Raw genomic sequence first — 14,759 nt, 5'->3', positions numbered from 1 at the left:
TGTGGCGACCCAGTTGGCTGTGCATTTATTGAATTTAAAAAGTAAAATTCAATTTCAAATATTTTTAAGTTTTTGTTTTGATTGATGAGAACGTTTCGATTTTTCTCTCTGTAAAAAGTTGAATAAAAGTTTATTAACATTGAAAATTTTTAGAGTTTTATTAATTAGCAAGGTGAACAGATCATTGCTAAATTGGTGACCCCGACGTGATCTCGAAAAAGTTTAAATTTAGAAATATTAACTTCTGAGCTAAATATCTAATTATCGAGCTGTGATGTCAGTTGCAGACGAAGGTGTAGTAATGGCTTCTGATAGTGGAAGTGTCGTAAACCGTGTAGCAGTGAAGGTGCCACCGTTTTGGCACGAGCGACCGGAGATTTGGTTTGCTCAGATCGAGGCGCAATTTGCAGTAGCTGCCATTACGAGTGACATCACACAGTTCAACACGGTAGTAGCAGCGATTGAGTCAAGTGTTATCGCCGATGTAAGTGATGCAGTGCTTCATCCTCCTGAAACTGGAAGATACGCTAATTTAAAGGCTTGCATCATAGAGCGGTACAGTGAGAGCGAGCAGCGGAAGATTCAACGGTTGTTGTCAGAAGTTGAACTTGGTGATAGACGCCCAACACAGTTGCTAACGGAGTTGACAGCGTTAGCTAAAGACAAGGTGAGCGATGAGTTCCTTAAGTCTCTTTGGCTGAAGCGTTTGCCACCACAAGTGCGCGCTATTCTGCAGGCATCGAACGTGGCACTAGCAGAACTGGCGAAATTAGCAGACCGTATTTGCGAGGCGGGGGATTTTCAACAGATAGCTGTAGCGTCAGCCTCTGATTGTCCAGCCTATTCTGAGAATGCTGTGATTTTACGAAGGCTTGAGCAAATCGAACAGCGTCTGAGTCGTTTGGATTTACGTCGTAGTGAGTCGGTGCAAAGTCGATCGTCATCGAGGAGACGTAGGCGAACTCGTTCCCGACCAGGAAGTCATCCAGATTGGTGCTGGTATCACGAAAGGTTTGGTGATAGAGCTAATGCTTGTCGGCAGCCCTGTAGTTTTGTGGCAAGCTCTCATCAGTCAAAAAACTAGGCACTCCTTCTACGTCGTCGAGCCGAGAAGGGGTTAGTGTTCGTATAGCTCGACTTAGTATTAAAGATCCCGCCACGTCGACCGTTTTTCTCATTGATACTGGTGCGGACATATCAGTTTTACCGAAGTCGTTCTGTCGTTGGAAGCAAAGGGCTAACAGTGTTGCATCAGTTAATTTATATGCCGCTAATGGTACGCCTATTCAAACATTTGGCGAGCGTCGACTGCTTTTGTCTTTGGGTTTGCGTAGAGATTTCCCGTGGACGTTCGTGATTGCGGATGTTAGCTGTCCTATTGTTGGAGCCGACTTCCTTAATCACTATGACTTGTTAGTGGATTTGAAAAGGAAGCGGTTAGTTGATTCGAAGACGACTTTGATGATGAAGGGTAAGGCTGCTGTGTCTCAAGAAGATACTGTGCGTGTGTGTGGTTCAGTTTCAGCTTATGCTGAGCTGGTTAATGAATACCGTGATTTAGGCATTATGAGTGCAAATCGGATGGGTTTAGTTACTAAGGTTGAACATTGCATCGAGACATTTGGTGCGCCGTCATTTGCTCGTCCCCGACGTTTAGTTGGAGCCAAACTTGAAGAAGCCAAGAAGGAATTCCAATTTTTAGTCCAGACAGGGATTTGTCAACCTTCGAAAAGCTGTTGGGCAAGTCCACTTCACATGGTTCGCAAAGGCGATGGAAGTTGGAGACCGTGTGGCGATTATCGCATGCTCAACGCGCAAACTAAACCTGATCTGTATCCGATTCCGTTCATTCATGATGTGACGAGTATTCTTCATGGTAAAACTATGTTTTCGAAGATAGATTTGCAGAAAGCGTATCATCAGATACCGCTTGCACTGGCAGACATTCCGAAGACAGCTATTACAACTCCGTTTGGCCTGTTCGAGTTTCGCTTTATGACTTTCGGTCTCCGTAATGCTGCCCAGACGTTTCAGCGTTTTATGAATGAGACTCTAGGTGATTTTAATTTCGTTTTTGCGTACATCGACGATATTTTAATTGCGTCAAAAGATGAAGCAGAACACAGAATGCATTTGCGACTGGTTTTAGATCGACTTAGAGAAACTGGTTTGACCGTGAATTTTGCCAAGTGTAAGTTCGGCTGTTCCGAGATCGAGTTCCTTGGGCACGTTATTAGTGCAAAGGGTTTACGTCCTCCGGAGAGTAAAGTTCAAGCTGTTCGTGATTTTCCTCTGCCAGCAACGGTGAAACAGCTTAGACAATTCTTAGGCATGGTGAACTTTTATCGGCCGTTTCTGCGTAACGCTGTGCAGAATCAGCAGCGGTTGTTTCATCTTACACCAGGTAACCGCAAGAATGATAAGTCGGTGATTTCTTGGACTCCAGAAGATATAGAGGTTTTTGAGGCTTGCAAGAAGGATCTTGCCCAAGCTACGTTGCTTAACTTCATGGCTCTGGATGCACAATTGACGCTCACGACTGATGCTTCAGACGTTGCGGTGGGTGCTGTTCTCCAACAAGTAGTGAAAGGTGTGACTCAGCCATTGGCATTTTATTCAAAAGGTTTGAGTCCAGCGCAGACTAAGTATAGTGCCTATGATCGTGAGTTGACTGCTATCTATCAAGCTGTCCAGCATTTTAAGTATGCATTAGAGGGACGTGATTTCGTCATTTTTACGGATCACAAACCTTTAACGTTTGCGTTCAGGCAAATAAGTGAGAAGGCATCTCCTCGTCGTGCAAGACAGCTGGAGTTTATTAGTCAGTATTGCACTGATATTCGTCATCTGGCTGGTGCAGATAATACGGTGGCTGACTCTTTGTCTCGGGTTGCTACGGTTCAGTTGGAGGCAAATGTTATTGAGTTAATTGCTGAGGGGCAGAAGACTGATGCAGAGTTGCTCGCTCAGCTGAAGAGCCAGTCTGAAGATGGTGTTGGGTTGAAGAAGTTGAGATTGCCGGATTCGAGTATTGAACTGTACTGTGATGTGTCAGGCAGTCGTGTTCGTCCTTTTGTTCCCGCAAACTGTCGGCAGCTGGTACTCTCAAAACTCCACGGTTTGGCTCATCCTGGTATTCGAGCAACGCGGAAATTGGTGCAGGCTAGGTATGTTTGGCTTGGTTTGGTTAAGGATGTAGCTGTGTTTGTGCGTAGTTGCATTGCGTGTCAGAAGTCCAAGATTCAGCGGCATACTAAAACACCAATTGGTTCGTTTGCTGATATTGATAGTCGGTTCCAGCATGTTCATGTTGACATTGTGGGTCCATTGCCTTTGTCTCAGGGGAAGCGTTATTGTTTGACTTGCGTCGATCGTTTTTCTCGGTGGCCTGTTGCTGTGCCTCTGTCGGGCATTACGGCAGAAGAAGTTGCAGCGGCTTTTATCGACGGTTGGGTGGCAAGTTTTGGTTCTCCGCAGGCTATTACCACTGATTTGGGTCGGCAGTTTGAGTCTGCTGTATTTCGGGAACTGACGAGATTGCTTGGAGTGAAACACTTTCATACCACGGCTTATCATCCTCAAGCAAATGGTATGGTTGAACGTTTCCATAGAACATTGAAGGCAGCCATTCGATGTCATTCCTCAAGTAATTGGACGCAGTCTCTTCCGCTTGTGTTGTTGGGATTGCGAACGACACCGAAATTAGACCTAAATGCTAGTCCTTCAGAGATGTTGTTTGGAAATCCTCTTTGTGTTCCAGGGCAGATGCTTTCGGATTTCAAGCAGAAGTCGTCCGAGACTGATTTTGTGTCGGCGTTGCGAAGGGCTTTAGCTAAGGTTAAATCCGTTGAATCAACGAGACATTGTCATCCATCTGTGTATGTTCCGCGTGACGTTATTAATTGTAAGCACGTTTTTCTTCGAGTGGATCGTGCTCGAGCTCCACTTGAGCAGCCTTACGAAGGTCCATTTGAGGTGCTGAGTCGTAATGAGAAGACGTCTGTTATTGTTTGCCGTGGGAGAGAGGTGACTGTTTCGAATGATAGGTTGAAGGCGGCGTACTTAACGTGTGATGATCTTGAACAGGTTGTTCCAGAAACGCGTCAGCCTTCAGCGCTGTTGAATGGTGATCAGTTAGTGACTTCTGGTGATTGTAGGCGTGAATCCCTGTTGCCGATTCCGAAAGTGACACGAGCTGGTAGAGTAGTGCGTTTCCCAGCAAGGTTAGCGGAATTTCGGGATTAAGAGTGGTGTTGTCGACTTAGTTGTGGTGTCGCGTTGTTGCTAGTACTCCATCGCTAGGAGGGGGTACTGTGGCGACCCAGTTGGCTGTGCATTTATTGAATTTAAAAAGTAAAATTCAATTTCAAATATTTTTAAGTTTTTTGTTTGGATTGAGGAGAACGTTCCGATTTTTCTCTCTGTAAAAAGTTGAATAAAAGTTTATTAACATTGAAAATTTTTAGAGTTTTATTAATTAGCAAGGTGAACAGATCATTGCTAAACTACAATACAATCATTGCTTTATACAAATATTTCATGAGATGAATTTAATAACGAATAAGAAAAATGAGTGTGTCATCCATAGTTAATAAACTAATTACTCTTAAATGAACTGCAGAATTTCCAAAAAACTTCGATTATATTAACTTCGACAAATTACTTAGATTATAATTATAACGGTTTTTTGAAGAAAAAAATGAGAGATATGATAAAAAAAATATGAAAAACATTTTTATTTACTACAATATTTGCCCATAGAGAACCCTACTTTTGTCATTCGCGCTACGCACTTGCAAATCTTCACGTGTTTGTTTTCATATTTGGAAGATTTTTGGTATCTGATATTGCGCTGAACTATCCGAAACTATTTAATATGCGTGTCGATTGCATATGAATGTATTTTTATATCCTTTCTATGTGTTTATGTTTTTGGCAAGATATCTTTTCATTATCCTTTATCAGCCATTAGGAAATATGTATCTTAGCAGTTGCGAAATGTGTTTGCATTGTCTTGCGGCTCAACGTTGAGAAGTTGTGCTGTCAGAAATAAATTTGATTTTGCAGAATTTTATGGAATTAATTTGGTGTTCCTTTGTTTGTTTCACAATTTTATGTCAACACTTGATTGCTAAGTATTAACTTAATCTGAACAAATATGAATACGAAATTCCAAAACCGAAATAGTATATATAGATTTCAATTTTAATATGCAAACAGTGGTTTATGATTATTAAATTCCCAGTAAAGTGTGATTTCAAATATTAAAAGTGAATTTGAGATTAGTTACAAAATTTGAAAGCATTTTACTCATCTGCATTGAATTTTAATTGAAATTAATAAAATGAATATATTTTCATATGAATAATAAATGGCTTCAAAATACTGACAATGAATATATAACTTCAGTCTACTTTGGTTATGTTTTTATTGCCTGTAGCAAATAAATTTTTAATAACTTTTAAATTTTAGATAGAAATTTTTTAAATAAATAAAAAAAATTTATAAAAACATTTGACAACAATTTAAGTTTTTATAATTTTTAGTTTTATTTATTTGAATTCAACAAAATGTAATTAATTATTATTCATTTCAACTGCAATAAATGCACTAAAGTTGCACATTTAATTATTGTGAATGGTTGGTGCTGTATATAATATTGACCAAAATTTTTTGATTAATAAAAAAACTCAAAAAAGATCTGTCAAAACCATCTTATTTTAGTTTACATCGATTTATGTACTTTTTAATCTCTTAATCTCTTAAATAAAAACAAAAACAACATTTATTCAAAAAACTCATCAAATGACTTCTCTTAATATAAATGATCTATTAATTCAGTTCAACAGATACAAGGTAGTTATCTCCTGTGGACCTACTTAGAAATTTACTACTCGCCTTATTTACATTGTGTTCCAATTAAACTGCAACCAACTTTAAATTGCTGGAAGTTTGGCCTAATAACAGCTTATCTTAATGCTTACTTGAGAAAAAAGGACTAGGTTTCAGTTTTCTTTGGGATATATTTCAAATGTGCAATAAAATAATGTGAAAGCGCTATATTTGACTAAGAAACCACACATCTCTCTTGTTAGAGCCCTTAAACATTTTATATTGAAATAGAGATAGAAATTGCACAAAGTCAGGCTCTAAGAAGACTTTTCAAAGTACCATGGTATATTAGGACGAAGGACATCCACAGGGACCTCAAGATTGATGCGATCCAAAAATACATAAAGGCTAGAGCCCTGAAATTATTTGCGAAAACTGACAGACTTACTAACACCACGTTATCAAATCTCAGAATAGTCACGGGCTCCTTCTGCACATCCAAGAAATGTAGGTTTAAAAGGGCTCTTTTAGCTAATTGAACAGAATTTGTTCGTTTTTCTACTGTACCCAATTACTTTCCTTTTAGTTGCAAAAGTGCAGATGGATTCGAGAATAGTAAATGTAAGTACTTATCAATCAAGCCTAAGAAAACTACAGCCGATTTAAGGATGTTAAACTTTATTTCAAGCAGCATTTTTTTTTTTTCACTATAATCTAACTGAAATAAAAAAGAGATACGCTCTTGGTCTCAAAGGATTTTGTAGGATCTGTTAATGAATGAAATATAACACTGAATTTGTAAAGCGTATATAAAAAATACAGAATAGTGGATGCGGATGCGGATGCGAATTTCTTGGTATACATGATGTTAAAAATATTTTTTGGGTAATCAATTACTTACATTGAACCACAAGCAATAGGAGCTTTATCACGACAATGATATAATTCAGCTAATTAAGATCCAGTGGCTTCACTGGCTTGGGCATGTCGTAAAAATGGATGAAGACCAAAAGTGTATTTAGAGTGTTAACAGGAGGAAGAAAGTGAAGTGATCAAATTGAGGTAGCACTAACTGTACTTGATGTGCTCGATACTGTAGAAGACGTGTACGCAGCAGAAACGCTTTAAAAGATATTTTGCGTAACGCCAAAACCTGGTAACGGGTTGTTATGGCCATTTAAGTAAGTAAATAATGTAATGAACTTATTATATTCAAGAGTTTATATACTAAATTTATCACTGAACTAAACAAAAATGAATTGCTTTCATAATTTAACTTAACAGCAATCATTCCTGAAATATCTTAATATGATTAATATTAGTTCCATGTTGAATGCACTCTTTGCTTTAAGAAGGATATCTTCTAAATAACTTGCACATCTAAATTTGGAACGTGCTTAATGGAGCTAAAGGAGCAAAATTATTTCATTTAATTCAGTATTTCAAAAATATGCGAAGGTTTTCTTTTGATTAACAAATCCTGAACCAGTATAGCATACTTTTACAACCAATTCCAGAAATGCACATATATACAAATATAATTATATGTTTACTTTAGTACATACGCTACACTACACTACACTACATTACAGTACACTAAAGCGTTTTGGATGCTGACAGCTGTAATGCGTGTGTGTAAGCGTACGCACAGTGGTTTCGATTTCATTGAAGTGCTTTGTGGAATGTGAATTGCTTTTAACCCTTTGAAGCGTTACAAGATATACGCACACTTAAGTGAACACAAACAAGTGAACACAAACAAGTGAACGCTTACAAATGAACTTAACACTAAGACTAACGCAATAACGGATACAAAGGCGGTTCATTTTCATTGCTGTTTGCGCAATTTGCACCGCAGCGTGATGAAGACGCTGACGACGCGTCGTCGTGATGCTGTACTGATGCTCTACTGATGCTCTACTGATGCTGATGCTGATACTGATGCTGATGATGATGATTTTGTCGTGCATTTGCGTTCGAACTTACGTTGGTGTACCCTTTAGTTAGTGTGGCTGGGAGTCAGTAAATCATTGGAGCGAGTTGGTATTTAGTTTGTGTTACACAATATATGTTGTTGTTGATGTTGCTTCATTGTTGTTTTCTATCTTGGGAATGGAATGGTTGAGAAAGTTTAGAGGTGCGAGTAAGTGGAGCGATAAAGTTAGCTTACAGAAGTCAAACGTAGTTTTGCAGTTATGTTGTCGATTCGATACTTTGTGTATGCGAAATTGTGAAAATTTTTCGAAAAGTTATTTTGTACAAGAATATAGAAAGGAAATTGCTGTTTTAAATAAATTTCAGTCAAATAAAAATGTTCAGTTTTAATAAAAGTTTCTAAGATAACATAACTTCCAAGTTTCCGCTTTGGTGAATTTTATTTTAAGGACACTTTGCTTATATGCAATTTATGCAAAATTCTCAGCTTATCGTATGCGCATTAAATAAAACAAACTTGAATCAATATTCATGTACATGCAGTTTCACATACTTGTTATTTTTTACATTGTTTTAAAACAATGTAAGTAATAATATGAATATAAATTTACTTCACATTTTACTGGCAGACTTCTTGCTTTCAATAATATTTCATCATTAAACTACATGTCTATCCAAACTATCTACATGTATCTAAACTAAGCAACAAATTTTGAAAATATGTATTGAGGCATAGATTTATAAATTAATATAAATAAATATAAATAATATATAATATATATATAATACGTATATAAACAGTTTTACTTCTCATAACTAACTACTTAAGACAATGCTACAATTCTATGATATATAATACTTCAATATATTTATTTTCAAGCAACTATTATAAAAAATAATGCTACCTATATTATTATAGAATTAAAAATATCTGTATGTGTATATAGATAGAGCTCTGGCTATCAGGTTTGCTATTGCCGCTATCTAACCATAAAGTGTACCTTTTATGAAGTGTATTATCTTAAGAATAAACACTTATATAAGCAGTGAGATCATTAGAAACAACCCTTGAAAGACGATTACTTGGTTCAGGAAATAAAAAAAAATCGTCTATTTTATAATTTTCCAAGATATTGGGATTCTATTTAAATTCAATGTAAACAAAATTTTTAGTAACAAAATTAAATAAGCCATATTCCTAAAAATATTCCAATAAAGTAATTTTTTTTTTAAATCTATTATCCTTACTACTTGTAACCTAAAATCAATCTATAAATTTAGAATACGATTCTTCAAATCATCAAAGTACGCGGTCTTAAATTAACCTCGTTATTTGAAGACGAACGACATGTCATCAAAAATGAACTCAGCAGGATCCTGTACTACCAAATGTCTAATGCGGAGTATTTTTATAATATTACATTTCATATTTAATGCCAAGACCCAAACAATATACTGAAATAAAAATATGTCAACCAATTTTTAATCACAAATGTTCACGTTTACTTGAAGCGACATAAACTGTAACACCCTGTGAGAGTTTTCACAAATTTTTAAAAAATAAAATTAAATATATTCTATACAGTGTAAAAAACAAAAAATAAGAAAAAGTCATCCATGACACTGTTTACTGGAAGACGAATAGCCACTATTATGTTGACATTGTTATTTAATTTGATTAATTCCTGTTACTTCAAGCACGCAAATACCTTAACCCCCGTATTCCCATCTCAATGCAATTGTTTTGCATACTAGACAGCCTTTCACCGAACTTTTTCTTTCTCGTTCTAATAGTCCTTTGAACGCTTGTCTTTCTGTTTTGACTAGTTGTCTCAATCAGTTTTCAACCACTTTGCATACTCAATATTCTTGGACTGAGCTTCTTCTAACTCTATTCTATAGTATGTATATTTAATACATGATTCTTAGTTTTGATGAGCTAATTCGAAACGCTTCGCATACTAAAAAGCTTTTCACTGAACTTTTTTTAAATTTTCCTTAGTCCTTTTCTATACCGGGTTCTCTGTTCTGTTGTCACAATTTCACACGGAATGTTCCATATACTAAGAAAGTTTCTAGCGAAGAATTTTAATTTTTTCTTTTAGTACTCTTTTACACCAAGTTTTCTGTTTCAAAGAGTTGAACTATTCTCTCTTTCCCATTCCGATAATTAAACTTGGATATCACAACTTACCAACAATATTTCCTTAGAGATAGTCTCTTAAGAGACTATCTTAAGGAGACTATCTTAAGGACTAAAGTCTCATAAATGAATTTAATTTACGCACTCATTTTTGGTTTCAAATTTAGGAATAATTATTTTCCATATATATTAAATATTATTATTAGATATAAAGTATTCTATTTATTTATATAGCAATTAAAATTTGTTTTTAAAGTATTATTGTAACTAAATCCCATAGCCACATAGCAATCTGTACCTTCAGACCAACTAAGAATCTTATTTGCCATCTCTGTCAACATTTTTTGAACGGATGATGAAAATCTATTCCCAGTATATATCTAGCAAGTAATTTTACAGGTTTGAGGTCTTCATGACTTTCACTTAATAAAGAAGATTTAAACAACACTTAGATGCATTTATGTTACTGACTTGTAATTCCAATGAAGGACTTTCTTACTATTTGTAACTAATCAAACAAAAAAAAAATAAATGACTAAAAGATTGTGAAAAGATTCTTGGATGAAATCCGCATGTCAAACTATTTTCATGACGACTGCATCAAAGTCGCTGCAAAAAAAAAGTCATATAAATCCATTCGCAGTTATGCGTACACATTTTTATATTGCAAGGAATTATTTTGACGTCTCTGTAGAACTGACATTTTTTCTAATACCAATACCAATATCAATATCAAACTCTAAAACGGAACATAAGCTATTTCAATGTAATCCATAGAGTATTTTTAAATTTACTTTTCTTTTATTCTCTGAAATCCTGCAGGCTAATTTATGTCTTGAAAATGCTGTCTGACATCGATATAACCACTTTGATATTTGTAGTAGCATTACCTCTTTGCCATGTTGCCACTCAATCGCTTTGTTTGAATGTATCTTGGCAAGGATAAGCTTATACTTTGCATAAAACACCACAGAGACTCCTTTTAAGCATAAAACTTTCTCTTAAGGATTATTTAACTTTTATTTGTATTTGTAGTATATTTCATAAAAAGTTGTGTTCTACTTGCAGTTGTCACATGCGGACTGAAATAAAAAGATATTTTTATTTTTTTGCAAAACAAATAAAAGATACAAGATAGGTATGTGAACATATTTATATGATTCATATTTATATGATATATATATATATGTATTACATATTATAATGGAATGGACATTTTTCTAGTATATTCTAGTTGTAGAGGAAATCGGAAAAAGAAATATGTAGTACAGAAAGATCAAATATAGGCTAAAAAATTTTATTTATAAACTATTAACAGTTTATAATGTTAAAAGAATATTATTATTTATTTATTAAGCACTTAAGCACTCTTTGTTAACTCGAGGTATTTTTAAAACCCCTCTTTACGTCTTGACTATATTACTAAATCACTTCATCAGACTAAGCAATAATTGACCTCAGATCTGCATACCTCCCCGAGGAGCCTGTAACCATTCTGAGATTTGATAACGCGGTGTTGGTAACTCTGTCAGTTTTCGCAAATAATTTCAGGGCTCTAGCTTTTATGTATTTTTTGATGGGATCCGTCTTGATGTCCCTGAGGATGTCATTCATCCTAATGTACCATGGAACTTTGAAAAGTCTTCTCAGAGCCATTAATACCATTTATGTCATTATTCATTCTATATCGATTAACACTATGTTCTTCAGTATGCAAATATTAAATCTGTTAGGTTTATAGTGACTAAAAATGGAAACCTATTCAAAGAGTATGAGTTTCGCAACTCAAATGTGTAACTACTTCTGCATTTATATATATATTATTATATTTTATATAAGCAAATGTGAAAATTTATATAATTTAGCATAACATTTTCTACGCATTTGTAAACATTTTCTTCATTATTCACACAATTTTGCACTTGAACCGAATTTTGAAAAACGCTTATAGCAACTTCACAGTTTTTTCTTCACAGCCTGTCCTGTCCTTTACTATGTTCACAATTTATAATATTATATTATATGTTTTTTTGTTTTTTTTTTTTTGAAGTATTTTCTGCAATTTTCTTGCCTTAAATAAGTTTTCATATGTTCACATATCCTTTCGTGTACGCACAACATCCTTCCTCAAGAAATGTTTCGTTTGCTCGTTGAGCGTGAAAAGAACTCTTACACAACACCCTGTCGACGCCATTTTAAAGCAGTTTTTTTCTTCTTCTTCTTCTTCTGCTTTGTTTTAAATATGTTTATTTAAGAGGGCGTTTATGTGGTTGAGAGGAGGAATATTTTACTACCATTCGTACTAGCATTCATACATAGTAGAGTATAGGCTTGCATCTATAAATGAAACATAGAAAATTTAGCACACGCACACTCCCGAGCACAGACTTTCCTTCCGGTGCAAATGTGTTTCAAGTCATGTTTCAGTTTTAAGCAAATTATTTTTCAATTTTAAACTCAATTCTACTGTTTTTCCGAAAAGTTTTTGAAATTTGTATTTCACATTAATAAAATTAGAAGTTTCAGGAAACGTGGGCGAGTAAATATAGTATTAGAATGATGTGAATAAAAATACTTCCTCATGTGTATTTTATTTTCACAAAAAACGATAAAATAATATATTTTAAACAAAGATAAGATAGGATAAGACAACACTGCGTTAAATTAGCAAACGTGTGCTTTTCCATTTCAGATATTTATTATTATATACTACATGGGAATATACTACACCTTGAAATATAAAAACTTGGGTAAATAGTTAAAAATAGACATTTTAGGAATAATTGCACTCTCTCTCTAAACATGCTGGGACTCAAAGTATATTTCTATAAAATCATCTGTATAACTTATTATCAGAATTGAACGGAGATCTTATTACAATGGATCATTTAAATGGTTAGAGACACTATCAAGTAAAAGTGCTTTAGACACTTACTCGCGTTTAGTCAAGCAAAGAAGAAGAAGCGATTTGATATTTTTAAACGGGACACAGTATCAAAAATCACAGGACACAAATCTTACATCGCGGCTTTGAGAGAAAGCTTTGAACAGTCAGCAAGTCAGTATATAAAACACAGCACGTTTCAAGTGGCTTCGTACACATTTTAGCTCACTTTTTGGGTCCCACTTAAACATCTCTGCAGTAAGGTGTACTATTAGTATTCTTTGATTTTTTAAATTCCAACATGTTGAAACTCCACTAGCTACTGAGAATAAAAGCCGGGTCGTTGAGAATTTATTAGTTAGGGTTTCATTATTCATTTATTGGAAACCCATTTAAATATAATTTTTAATCCAAATTTACTGTCTTTGATTTTTTAAATTCCAACATGTTGAAACTCCACTAGCTACTGAGAATAAAAACCGGTCGTTGAGAATTTTTATTAGTTAGAGTTTTATTATTCATATATTGGAAACCCATTTAAATATAATTTTTAATCCAAATTTACTATCGATTTGTCAAATGTTCTTGTCCAAAATCAAACGCTTTCAGAGCAATCTATCATTTTTTTACATTTTTTAGCAGATAATTATATTCTTCATAAATACCTATACCGAATATAATCACAGCATATCTGTCAAATCATATACAACAGCTGTTAATTTTAGAGTAATCTTACTACTCTTATAAAATATCTATAGTGTCATAAATTAATCTCAAGTGTTATATATATCGCTCGAGATTTTCAAACTAAACTAAAAACTATACTAAAAACTCATCTGGATTGAAAAAGTTACCCCAGACTTACCAATCGAAAATGCTAAAAATACTTCTCATAAGAATAGTCGACAAAACATGCAGAGACTACTAACTACTCTGCTAGTCTTCTTAAATTCAAAATCCGTATGACCTTGAAACTAAAAGTACACGAAGTTTTTAAGATTTTAGTTTTAGGTACGACAGTTTAACTCAACGAATAGTTAGCGATTTGTTCATAGTTGGACTTTTTTAGAGAATGGAGGCATAGCTATCGAGAGTTTACTAGCTAAAAAAACACATCAAAAAAATTTGATGAATAGTCATTTTTTGACATGGATTATTTCAGACCGCACATCCTTACTACTGCTAATGTCTAGTTCTATTGCATTCTAAACAAAGAAGTAGGACTCAAAATAATTTTAGTGTTAGTTATTTTGCTTAATCACACTAAGCAAAAAATACTCTGGGAGTCATAATAAAATTGATTTGGATTAAAAATTAAATTAGTTCTTAAAACAAATTATCTATTGTTCCCAGTCGATCGTAATGATCCGACTGGCAGCAAATTTAAAAAAATATGAGACAATGATTGTAAAAGATCTAAAATATATCAAAATTAATAGCTAAACTGAACACTGATTGCTTGCTTGAATGAAGCAAATGTATGTGTTTTAAGTATTGCATTTTTTAAGTAAAGTTTTTTCTTAAAAAAGACATACGTTAATTAATTAAAACATAATTTCAACACTGACCAATCAATGAACCGAGACTCTGAACTTCAAATTTAGAAGCGTACGTGTTCAACTCTTGGTGCTTTCAGGCTCAAAAAATTATTAACGATTAATTAAAAGAAATAATAAAACCACTGATGTTGGGTATTTGGAAATATTTGAAACAACTGCATGACCAACTGTTGTTTTTTTTTTAATATGCTATGAATGCACCCCGACCTTAACGCCTAAAGACTCAACTAAAACAATTCTAAACTATTCATAAATCTCATAATTGCTGTGGGTTTAATTTTACCTATTTGATTTGGCATTAAGATCCCACTTCCAAGATAGTCAAGTCTAGGTCTTGACCCCACTGGACAGTTGCATAGAATATGTTCTGATATTTCCTTCTCCTTATGACAGAGTCGACAGGAAT

The 14,759-nt window shown here is 34.4% G+C and overlaps 1 protein-coding gene across 1 annotated transcript in view; it reads left to right on the top strand.

The window, feature by feature from the left end:
* Positions 1-1,084, top strand: part of LOC119674777 — a 7,712-nt gene extending 6,628 nt beyond the window's left edge. The window contains exon 2 of the mRNA XM_038085933.1: positions 392-1,084. Coding sequence (XP_037941861.1) covers positions 392-1,084 — 693 coding nt within the window. The remainder of the gene's footprint in view (positions 1-391) is intronic.
* Positions 1,085-14,759: the final 13,675 nt, after the last annotated feature.

The sequence above is a fragment of the Teleopsis dalmanni genome, chromosome 2 (genome assembly GCF_002237135.1).
Source record: "Teleopsis dalmanni isolate 2A chromosome 2, ASM223713v2, whole genome shotgun sequence".
In the NCBI taxonomy this organism is placed as follows: domain Eukaryota; kingdom Metazoa; phylum Arthropoda; class Insecta; order Diptera; family Diopsidae; genus Teleopsis; species Teleopsis dalmanni.
Note: the sequence above shows the minus strand (reverse complement) of the source record. Positions and strands in the feature narration are given on the sequence as shown.